At 40.6% G+C, this 12,899-nt stretch overlaps 1 protein-coding gene across 6 annotated transcripts in view; it reads left to right on the plus strand.

Moving 5' to 3' along the window:
- The first annotated feature begins 1,132 nt into the window (after positions 1–1,132).
- tox2 (TOX high mobility group box family member 2) overlaps positions 1,133–12,899 on the plus strand; it is a 92,472-nt gene continuing 80,705 nt past the window's right edge. For 5 of the 6 annotated variants that reach the window (XM_032513679.1, XM_032513681.1, XM_032513680.1 and 2 more), the window contains exon 1: positions 1,544–1,800. In XM_032513679.1, coding sequence (XP_032369570.1) covers positions 1,708–1,800 — 93 coding nt within the window. In that variant the 5' untranslated portion in view covers positions 1,544–1,707. Of the gene's footprint in view, positions 1,426–1,543; positions 1,801–12,899 lie in introns of those variants that run through there. The other variant, XM_032513682.1, reaches the window with a different exon arrangement.

The raw sequence follows: 12,899 nt of genomic DNA on the forward strand, positions 1-12,899 counted from the left end.
TGTCCAGCTGGGTGTAAATGTGACTGTGTGTGTGTATGTGTATGTAAGGGTCAAAGCCGGAGCACGGTAGCAATATATATCATGTCAGCTACCATGAGAAGTCTATCTGTTCTCAGTGTGTATTCAACTGCCTGCTGCATAGATGACAGGCATCAAAATGAAATAAAGGGCGGGGAGGGGGGGGTACATTTAGCTGTAGGCAATGATGTATTTGGTATGGAGTCCTAGGTGAAAACGACATTACCAAAAATGACAGCTTAGCATAAACTTCATGGCCTAAATTATTACACATCATATCAAGTGGGGTCAAAGTGATAAATAGTTTTAAAAGGGAGAGAAAACCACACATTTATGCATTCATGAAAACAGTGTTTAACCCCTAGGATTTCATGTTTTATTGGCATTCCTGTTAAACACTATCTGAAAAATATAGAAACTATGCACGTGGTTGGCCAGTTCTTCTCTAAAATTTGCAGACTTTAGTTATTCTTCACTGACTCTCAGCTGTGTCCCTCTAAACATTTAGCATATAGCTATCCATGACAGTCCACTCAGTGACATTATTAAGAAACAAAAGGAACTTGTTAGATTTTCATGTCTGAGTTATAAAAAGACTCCAATCATTCAAAGTTAATGAGTCAGATTTTTTAACTCTTTTTTTTTTTTTTTTTACTTAAATAGCTTTTAAGATACAAAAATGTATTATCTGCATCGTACAACAGCACAACATGGTATATCATTTACGTGATGCAGTATTCCCAACACTGAATCTATGGTGTTTACATGGAGTGACATATTCAAACCTGATCTAATCTGATCTGATGGAAATGTTTTAGATTCTCTCGCCTATTTCGACATTAGCTGTTTTTGCTTTTGACACATTCATACTTTCACCTAAGTGACTATTACATTCAATACTTATATGTGTAAAGGAGTATTTTCACAGTGGGGTATTTCTCCTTTTACTCTGATTGGAGTTAAATTCACTTTAGATTTGTGTTGTCACTACCATACAAACACTATCCCGCCAATTAGGATGGTACTTGACCCCCCCCCCCCATTCCTCCTGTGACCGGTAGAGGTCGCAGCCTAGCAGCCACTCCGTGGACATGAACGCATGGATGTATCTGAGCGCTCCCACATGACAAAAGCTCCAGCGCGTCTGGAAACCAGGAACGGAGCACGGGGCGTTTTGGGGGAGAAACCGTCGACAAGATCCATTCTGCATCTTTTACCTGCATCTTTACTCGGCTCGGCTTGGCTCGGCTCGGCTTGCTGACAGACAACTTCAGTGACCGGTTCACCTTTTGTGATTACTGAGGCGGGCAGCCCCCCCCCCCTCCTTTTTTCCCCCTGTCTCCTAGTGAACTTTATAGGGATGTTATATCAGAGCATCACCCTGCTGAATGCCCAGATAGTGCTGAAGTAAGTGCAGGACGGGTGTTATCAGTGAACGACAGGAGAGACTCAGTCCTCTTCTTCTCCTTCTTCTTTTTTATTCTTCTACTACTACTTTTTGTTCGGTTTAATAGGCTAAACAAGAGGGAAAAGAGAGGGAGAGAGAGTGTGCAGGAGAGCGAGAGCAAGAGAGAGAGAGAGAGAGAGAGCAAGAGAAAGAGAGAGAGAGAGAGAGAGCGAGAGAGAGAGAGAGAGTCGCACAGGTTTTTGGAGCTACGCTTTCATGCCGTCAGTCTTGCGGACTCTGAGATGGACGTCAGATTTTATCCAGCTCCCCCTTCAAGCGTGGGTTCATGTACGTTACCGACTGACTCCGGATTGGACTATTACCACGCCAACAAGGTAACAATTATCTCTACTTTACGGGCTAATAGTCGGTCAGATGTGCTGCACTCGGTGTGATGATGCACGCGCGCAAACAAGTACATTGCTCACACATGGTGGGCCATATAGCTATATGTGCAGGCGCAATGTGTAGGAAGACGACGAGTACTGCACTTTTACTTCCCTCGGGATGTATTAGATCGAAATGAGTCTGTAAGCTACACTATCCCTAAACTTTGTTGTATTTGTGCTGTGCTGATTGTTTTAAACTCTGCAGAAAAGCACACTTGACACCTGTTCTGAACTTGTGCACGCAGGTTTTTTCTTTAATTAGAATTTGCAAATGTGTTCACCTGGATAAACTATGGGTACGTTGTACTGTAGCCGTCCTGTGAGCTGAGTCAGAGCGCACCGCGCTCTCCAGCGCACTGGAGCTGCTGGCGAATGCTCACAAATTGAACATGTGCATTTTTCTTCTTCTTCTTAAAACTAAATATGTAAAAGGGAAAAATCTTCCCTGTTTAAACCTTGCTGGCCTAACTGCGAAAACACGCTATCTTATCTGCTCCACACAGGTTACCACATGGGTCAATGCACAATTAGTCCAATAAACAACTATCTAGATTGCGTGTTAATGTGATAGTGACAGCATGTTATGGATCAGGGCCATTTGTGATGCTCCAAGCCGGCGTATAGGATATCGTGCATCTTGTAACTGGCCACTTGGCATATTCATTTGTCTTATTTTGTTTCATTGCTCGACAAAATAAAGAATATAGCCTACAGTAGCATATTTATGCAGGCTTGGTTAACACCTTTTTGCGCATGCACCTAATCTCATCAAAACGTACATAATAACTTTGAAGAATTAATTATTCACCAGAAACCCATAAAGCAACCACCCGTGGTTGTTTACAATTCTAAAGGATGAAATAATGGAATTTATTTATCAGCTTTTGTGTTCATATAAACATGCACAGGCGGTTTCAAGCACGAAATAGCATCCAATTACTAGAACCTCAGATACTTTTATTGGTAAATTGAAGTGAGCAGCAATAAACAATGTTACCGACATGCTTCCATTTGACAAAATCAGTTTGCATCAGCCCTTTGTGGAAATACTGTCAAGTTTCCTAAATGAATATTGATTAGTATTGTTCATTATTAAATTAGTATTCATTATTGATATTTCTGTTTAGTGTCATGGGGCCTACTGTAAACACATTATTTTTTCCACTGCTCCAATATTTCCATGTACTCTATGACTCTATGCTTCACTGATAAAGGTTTAGCATTAACCCAAATGGCAAAACTGCTAAATATTCCAGGATTACAGGTCATACGCAACAAAGCCAGTTTTGTTTTATGTGGTCAGGCTAAAACTTGTGTAAACATTTGGCGGAGCTAGAAGAAGGCATTATACCCGCAGCCATTCAAATAGGTTTGCTTGCCTTAGCACCTGGAAGGGAGCCAGTAGGCAGTTAACATTTGCTGATGACAAAGTGAAACATTATAGCACAGTACAATATTTGAATTGTTAATCTCCCCTGTCCATACACACAGTCACCTGAATACAAGAACAACACACACACACACACACACACACACACACACACACACACACACACACACGACTCAGACACACACTCTCACACCCACACTTGGCTTGAATTACAATACATGAGGCTGCAGCCATTCCCTAACCCTGACCTACTGTAACATCAACTTCAAGCTTTTAACTCTAACATACCTTAAATTAGCTATAGATATAAAAAGGAGGTCTAGCAAAAATATTCTCATAGAAGGGTTTCTGCAACCTTTCTGTCCTTGTGATAATTTTACAATATTCACACTTGTGTGTGTTAATGTATATTGGCCAAGTCTAGTTGACACACATAGGCACACACACACACACACACACACACACACACACACACACACACACACACACACACACACCACCGTAGCTGCTGCAGATGTACATTCAAGATCACAATGAGACCTGGCTCTCTGACCAATGGCGTGCCTCAGGTCTTGTAGCGTTGACACAACGAACTGTACTGGTTATCATGATTCAGCGAGCGTATAGAGGTTGTTGGCCCGGTACGAAGCAGGTTTGGGTTTCAAGGACAGAATCGTCTAACATTGTCATTACTAAAGTAACAGCTGTGACTTAGATGTAGAGTGACACGTTATCTGTGCTGTGCTGCAGCTACTACACATAACTGTTGAATAATGATACGGGAGTTTTTTATGACGTTTTGGCAATAGTTCATCCTTTATAGCGGTTTCATTTCAGGAGCTGGATGGAGTTGACCCCCTTGAACTAGTACTGTGTGAGCAGGTGTTAACAGGGAAGCTTGCAAAGATGATATAATATTGTGTAGTTAGTTATAGCTACTGCAGGAAAGATTTCAATGGTTTGGTGAGAATATTTCATAGGAAATTATATATATATATATATATATATATATATATATATATATATATATATATATATAGCTTGTCTGAAACTCAATAGTGTGGTTATGCAGTACTGTACAGCATTGAATAAACTAACCAGGAAGTGAGCATAACACTAAGTGGGACAGTCAGTCCATATATAAAAGCCCAGCACTTCCTGTTCTAGTGTTGTGAACTCAAACACATCTATTTGTGAGACTGACTGTTAGGCTTTGTGAGAATGTCTTTGTGTTTGTGTGTGTGTGTGTGTGTGTGTGTGTGCGCATGCCTGGATTCATATTTTCTACCTGAAGGGGTTAATAATTGAAGAACGTAAAGAATGTGTAAGCTGAAACAGGATAGAACTGATCAGCCACATTCAGACGGATGATTGATTGATGCCTGCCAGGAATATGGATTACACTGACAGAATAAGTCAATACCACAAATCCATGATTGCACTTGACCTTTGAATTTAGACAATAGCTTTCTTGTAATTTCACATAAAACATCAACAGAATACAGTATGTAACAATCACAAATGTGTAAAACAAAAGGAGTCGAATGCACTTAATGCTTTGGTTTCCTTTTTAAAACCCAAAGCTGATTCAAACACAAAACGATGAGTAGATTACGTAAGACAAAGACGCCGTTGTGCCTCTTTAGATTGCATTGTAAATGAAGCAACCTGTGCATCCACATTCCAGAACAATGCAAAGAACAACACATGAGCAAAACATTGATTTGTATTTTTTTCTGCGAACCCCACGGCTCTGTTGCTCTTCTCAACTCCATCCAACTTGCATTGTCCTGCACTTGCACAATCACCGTGAGTCATCTTTACTTTTCGCCCAAGATTTCTCCTAATCTTTTTGAAGCCTCTCTGTATCTTTCCTCACTGAGTGGGAGGCTTGTTTGTTCAGCGTACACTCAGCTGTGTATACCAGTGCTGAAGGCCACTTCTTCGCAAATGCCTGTTTTAGCGAGAGACTATTTGTCAAATGCATTATGACTTGTGCATACCCCAAGGCAGAATCACTCCGGTGAAATGAAGTTGGATAGATTACTGTAGCTGTTCCACTTTTTCCTCATCCCTCTTCCCTCTAACAACACGGTGCCCAAGAGAGAGGCTCTCAAGTAATTATACTGTAGTTATTCTGTAGGTTTATAATCCAATGGTTTGCAGATGTTATTCTTCAAATAGTTGCAGCCTGTTCTAAGTTACTGTATGTTATTTATATATTCCGAGGCCCTTTTCACCGCAATGCAGAGCAAACACTTTATTGACACACAGTGTGTGCAGTACTCATAGAAGTGATATCTCAATAAAAGCATTACTGTGTTTGACTGTATGCGTGCGGTGCATACCTAATTGCTATTATACCTTGAGGCGAGGTGTATGAAACATGTTTAACAAGATAACCCTCATTTATACATTGATCGCGTTTTCCCCCCCACGTGTTATACTTTGTAATACCTCATTGTGCATGTTTATATGACCGCAAGTAACAAGCTGATGACATTTGTCCACCCAAAGAGCAATGAGGCGATTTTTTTGCAGAGCATGTACCATCCCTTTTCAAGTGGTCCGTTCCATTTCCACCACTATCCAAATCACTGTATTAGTCACGGGATACTTCAAAGTTTGGACAGACAAAATATATTTTCCCTGTTGAATTCTCAGAATGTGTTTTTTCTTTTTCTTTCTCTCTCTCACTCTCTCTCTTCAAAACATGACCATAATAGAAACAGAAGAAAGTAAAGAGTTATTCTAGCAGTACCTCATTCTGTACACAGAGAAAAGTTAATTACATGGAGGCAAGCATTCTTGGGTCAACAGCACGGACTTGGGGTTTTTCATTGTGCCCATTCATAACATTCTGCTGACTGGCCAGTCCGAGTTGCAATATCCCAACCGTTCTCACTGGGAAAATGTTAACCCATGCATGGCACTAATGCACACTAGAGGGGAAAACGCAGTCTATAGCTGCTGAAACTGTGAACACAAACTCAAAGTGTTGAGTTTATAGTCCTGATGCAGTTCCAGTCAGTTAACTCAGAGCAAATAATAGTTCACATAAAATGCAGTCATGGAATGAACATTACCTTAAAAAACAAAAAAAAATTAAAAACAAAAAAAAATACATTAACAGTCTACTTTGTGAAGTTATATTTTTATTTGTTTATATTTTTCCTCCCTGGCACTATTCATAACCAAGTCTTTCTTTCTCCCAAACCTCTCCCCCCTCTCTGCGTCTAACTTCTTCTCTCATTTACCTTCCCAGCAGCAATGTCAAAAGGTTATGGAGGGAAGCCGGATCGCCTGGGGCTGATTGTGTCTTTGAGTTAATGATAAGTAGCTACAGTGTTATTCTCTGGAGCAGTGGGGCTTAGATTGTGTTCTGGCTACATACTATTACAGAAGGAGAAAATCGGCGCTATTTATGATCATTTGTTTTTAACGCAAGAAAGGAAAATACAGAATATTTTTAGAATCAGATAGATAGATTGCAGATACATGAGTTGTAGACAGAACTTCACCTGCCTTCTAATCTGTTTATGTTCATTCACCACAGTAACAACATAGGAAAAATCTCCACAGTGGTGCCACCACATCAGTGATACTGTACTTTGTATTCTGCAACTACACCCACATAGGATTTTATGGGGAATTTCAGGGCGGCAATTGAGTAATAGAAAACAGACAAGGGGGTGCAGTACTGTCCATAACAGGGATTTACCACAGTGGACTTCTGTTTAACCTACAGGATAGTGAAGGTGGCAAAGCCTCAACCAGACTCTCCCCAGCTCCCGTTGCTCTGTTCGGTACTTTATAATCTAGACCAGACATGACTCAGAGCTACTAGAGGTGTTAAGAGGGTCATAAGTCATGTATGGCTGAAAATAGATAGTATAGTTTATCCTGCCTGGTTAGCTACTAAATCACCTAGATCCATGGAAATAGTCTATTTATGTCGATGATTGATTGTAGGAACTGCCAAGAATTCAATCATGCAATCAGCATTTAAAAAAAAAATATTCCCAATATACTTTTGTAATATACTCCTGCTATCCAAATCATTTCTATGCTGCTATCACATTGCAATCTATCCACCAGCAAGTAAGTTTACTATAAGAAATCATTAGACTGATAGCAGGTAGTTTTCAGGGGTGGTGACATGCACGGCAATCTGTAATGTAATGCGAAGCACGGCCACATCACAAGATGTCAGAGTAATTCCGAATTTGACGTTGAACGCCGATAGAAACAGCCCGGCCCCGGCCCAACTCGTGCCCCTCATTAAATCACATTAACCCTAATTATCGTCACTGCCCCTTGAAACCAAAATACTACAGTCAAGCTTGACTCCTGGCTCCTCAGCTGGATGTTGGGTGTGTGTTTCAACCCCCTCGACTTGTGTAGAGAAGTTCAATGTGTCAAGGCGTTTTAAACTGTCTTCACGTCAGGAGGCCACTAGTTCCTCAGTAGCAATAGCCTAGCCTGTCTGTCTGCCTCTCTGCCTGTCCGTCTGCCCCCCACCCACCCAGTTTCCTTGTGCTGTTTTATATTCAGTTCTTGATTGGTTGGGGGAGGGGGTGGTGGAATAGCATTTGAGAGGTTAGCTGGTTTGTGCAGGGAGGGGGAAGTAGATTTGGGTTGTGTGTAAAGAGAGAGAGAGCGAGAAAGAGAAAGAGAAAGGGCTGTAGATGGAGTGAAAATAGAGAGAGATTTTAGGGGTACTTTATTTTTCAGCTTGCCCTTGAGTCTGTAATGTCATTCAATGATGTGGAAACCAAAACGAGCTATGCCACCAGATGTGTTCCAGTCCAGATAGCGACTTGAAAGACAGACGTTTATTGTTTTAGTGCATTTGGTGTGGTTCAAACCCAAACTGCATGAAATGCTGATTGATGGATTTCACTAATGAATGTGTGTGTGTGTGTGTAAGAGAGAAAAAGAAGGAGAGAGACAGAGAGACATCTGCTTCGTGTGATTTATTTAACCATTTCTCTGCTCTGCTCTACACTCCATGAATTTCACTGTGCTACAGTAGCATTTCAAAGCAGATTCAGTGTCTTTTTATCAGCACACAAATAGGATATAATACAACCCTTCAGTAATGTTTTCCTTTGATATCTACAGAGTTGTGGCCTTGATTTTTCTATAAAGTATATAACTTGAAAAAATACAGGATTATAGGCTTCAATAGAGGTATGGTAAACAAATTTAGCAGCAAGAGGATATATCACAAAGTTGTTGCATAGTAGGCTCTGTTTTTGTTGTTATACAACAATGCATGTTTGACTCACCACGGGCAACAGCCAAACTTAATGTTGATGCTGACATTCAGCATCATCCACATGCATGTGGTTTAGACTGTAGGTCAGGAAGTGCGCAGCTCTTTTTTGCAACAGTTTCAGCATCCCTGCTGTAAACCGCATGTCCTTAATTATCATACACTAACAACTTTGGTGTTCCTATTGTTTCACAGTTTTAAGGTATCAACACAGCTAAGACAGATGCAACAAAGACAAAACATTTCCAGTGTGTCGAAATGCAACAATTCCCCAGAGCGAGAAAGCTGATCTTCATTAGGATAATTGCTTCATTTCATTCATAAACAAATAGACCACAAAGTGATTATTCTAGATGCTGGAGATTATGAGTGCAGTTATTGGCCTTGGCAGATTTGTGTAAAGCAGGCTTTGGTACATAAATTAGCGTAATCATTGTATGAGAAAACCATATTAACATTTCACATAAGCACAGACAGGGCTCATCGTCTCTGACTCTCACACTCAACACTCTGCAAAGATCTCACAGTTCACCCAACAGTTTGTTTTTCTTTTCATCACTCTGGGAATGGTGTGTTAGAGCCTGTGTTTTGGTACTTTTAGGATTTTTTTTTCAGTACAGTCTCTATGTGAAATGCTATGAGACTGCTGTTCAGTCTAGTAGCAGGAAATGAAACACGAAGAAAAGGAAGGAGTGAAGGAAAAGGGATAAGGGCAATTTTTGGGGTTGTTGACAGATTGGAGTGGGGAAGATTTAACAAGTTGTAGACTTGAAAGATAAGATCTACCTATCAAAGCATTGGGAGGGACAGTGTTAAGTCAATCTTGAGTAAGTCTGTGAAGGCACCAAATCACTCATCAAAATGTATGACTGGAAATTTAGCTTTTTGTGGGACATGGCATCTTTCATCACTCCCACTGTTGACTCAGTCCTTGTTAAAAGGCAGGTTTGTTGTATCAAATGATAGACTGACAGTGGATTTAGGTACAGGTTATAATGTTTTAGATTATATACAGAGCACAGAGAATTTGCCTGTCAGAGTTGCAACAAGGCATGCGGTTTCTTTGTTGGCATTTCAATCCTCTGACTCCACTCCTGGCGGGTGTTTCCTCAGAGAAGGTCGGCGAGGATGGCGTGATCCAACAGATTCCATAGGATAAATGTATAAAAACACTGATAAACATAGCATCTGCGCCGTCTATGAATGCAGCTGTCGGGTGTATTAAGAGGGGTTCGCAACATGGGCAAACATGAACAGTTGTCTTAGCTTCCTGAGGCATGTCCTGTGCAAACAGAACTGGAGATAGCTGGTTCAGGCCTACACTTAGACACCATGGGTCCACTGAGTACACACACTCTCACAGGTAGACACACACTCACACTCATACATGTAAATGCAGGCATGTCCGCGCTCACGTAGCATACATAAACACAAGCGCACACGTGTGAGCACACAGACCACATAAATAGTGGTGTGTTGTTGACCTAGCAACACCATACAGTATCAATCATACTGCAAAGTATGCAAAATGCATACTTTGCAGCATGATTAATATACTTTAATGTAAGTCACAATTTTGGAAAGATTTCTGGTTGGGATGTTTACTGTATAATGGTAAGATGTATTGGAAATATAAGTAGTTTTTGGTTAAGACATTTGGTTTCTGTCTAGAAGCCCTGGTCTTTTAACACAGGAAAAAAAAAGTCAGATGTGTGACTAACTTCAATGCAAAGCTCAACGTGTCATTGACATTGAAAATCAGCCCTAAAAGTGACAACTTTTGAAACTAGTGTCACATGTGATATCTAGATCACATTTGAGATACTTCAGGATTGCACAGGAAGTTAGCTGGTTGGGCCACCAAGGATTGGTCTTCTGCTGTGTGCCATTTGTCGATGTGCTGCTCTGAGCCAAGTCTGTGTGTGTGTGTGTGTGTGTGTTGTGAGAGAGTCCCCTCCCTATCACTACAAACCCACAGTCCCCCTAGGCCCCTTTTTTGCCTCAGTCTAGTAAACCACCTCTGGCACTTTTGGGCTTTGTTCATAATATTTTCATTGTAGCTTTGCTTTACTTTCCAGGAATTCCATCCGCTGTGTGTGCATAGTCAGTTTTTGCTACTCCAAGATAACATCACATAAGAGCGTCAAATAGGAGCACTTCATAGAAGAACTGCACCCTATACTTAAATCTACATTTAATTGCGTTTTTCTTCTTCTTTGCCTATGCTGAATCTGGTATGGTATTCTTTAAGCATCTACGCGCGCGCACACACACACACACACACTCACACACACACACACACACACAATACACACACACACACACACACACACGCACACACACACACACACACCTTACATTAACTTTACATTTACAGATTTGACTTGGATCTACAGTAGCTGCTTGAGGTATGTTTTCGGCCTCAGTATGTTGATTGATATGCAATGTGTTGGTGCAGCTGAAAGCAAGTGTGTTCACTGTGCAAACACAGCATTGCTGGCACTCCTGGTTTCATTTAATCTTTGACACAAAGGCACTGGCATGTGGCTGGGCTCTCAGACACATTCAGTGAGAGAGAGAAAAAGAGAGACAGAGAGAGAGAGAGAGAGAGAGGGGGGGGTGGATGCGTGTACATAAATAGAGGGATGATTACTTAAAAGATCTCACATTTTAAATCATTTACATTTATTTATTTTCTCTTTTTTTATTCAAGCTAGACAGGAAGATTACCTTTTGGGGGGGGATTTCTGTAGACCTTGAACATCCCAGTTATAAGGACTTCCTGAAGTAAACACATTATCGTGTGACTGATACCATGCCTGGTTCTTTGGTCACCTCAGGACCTTATTCTGGGTTGTAGTATGCACAGAAGTCCACATTACTGCCATTCTTGATGGATGATTTATTTGCCTGCTGCCATCCTATAATTACCCACCGGGTAGATGGGAGGACCTCTCTGAGATTATAGTTTGTCTTTGCAGTAAAAAAAAAGAAAAGAAAAGAAAAAAGCCTGAGACTCTTGAAACGATTTGGCAGTAAGCTCTTTTAAAGGATCTTTTGATGTTTTATCAAGCTCTGAAACATTTATTGAAAATGCATTTATAATCTCTGTAGTGATGGAAATGGGGAAGCAAACAATAACGCATTTATTTATTTCCAAGTTATCGAGTTATGTTCATAATTACTGCAATTCTGCTCGTTTGTACTAAAAGGTTACCTCTTGGCACCGAAGACTGTTGTTTGCAAAGTTTGATATCTTTCAGATGCAAAAGCTTTGCATTCAGATACCAAATTCTTTGTTTTCGGGACATGGCTTGATGCTAGAAGAGTGAATCCAAAATGAAAAGCGGTGACCTTCCCTCAGACTTTGACAGAATCCTGCTGACACAAGTCATGGGTATTCAGCAGCTTCTTGGCAGGGGAAAGGCGTTAGCTCTATCGAGATACAGACCACCAAATATTCTTTTAATTGACTTTAGAGAAACTGTATCAAGATGTGCTGATGAAGTTACAAATTGGCTAAAGCTGCTCATTCCGAGAGCCAGATCTCCTTGTTCCTTGTGGTTTGGTTTGTTGTACTTTCTGCTGCTCTGCATAACGACAAGGGTGGAAGAGTGGAAGATTTCAATTACTCTGAGAAAGTCAAGGAGCTTGTTGAAGTTTGAGAAATACAACACGGTTGGTTGCTATGTGGAGATTGCGCCCATTTGGAATGCAATTAAATTGGTTTGGCTGCTTGCCAGTGAAAAAATACATTCCCCCCCTTTTTTTTTCTCAAATAAAAATGTATAGAGTGTTTTGCTGAAAAATACCTGGAGGGAACAGTAGGCTGTTGAATATTTGTAATACAGCTTGCACTGTGCAGTTGAAATGAGTTTTGAGATGAGTTATCCATTGTGGTTTCCCCTCTGACATTTCAAAGGTATGCAGGTTTTGAACCATGGATTTACTGTAATCTATTTTTTTTTTCTATTATTGATGTGTGGTTGAGTTATAAACTGTAAATTGGCTTCTTTGCCATTTCACTGGCTGTGCCGTATCACAAACCATAAGGCCATGGTGCAGAATCAGACTTTGTAATAATGTTTATATATAGTCACATGTAAAACCCAGTTGTTGGTTCCAGTCTACATATGAAACTGTACAAGACTGCTGTTTACCATATAGAGTGTGTGAGTCTTTCAGCGGCTCCTCAACAGCACAGAGTAACCAGTCCATACAGAGACATGTAACAGACGTTAGCAGCCGTTCTAATTCAAAAGTAATGACTAACTTTATTACACGCAAAGACACACACAAGAAAGTAAACATTAGAAGGTGAAAGTATCATTGCAGCTGCTGCAGAAAGTACAGACTGGTATAAATCTGCAGTCGCAA

Source organism: Etheostoma spectabile, chromosome 4, assembly GCF_008692095.1.
Source record: "Etheostoma spectabile isolate EspeVRDwgs_2016 chromosome 4, UIUC_Espe_1.0, whole genome shotgun sequence".
Taxonomy (NCBI): domain Eukaryota; kingdom Metazoa; phylum Chordata; class Actinopteri; order Perciformes; family Percidae; genus Etheostoma; species Etheostoma spectabile.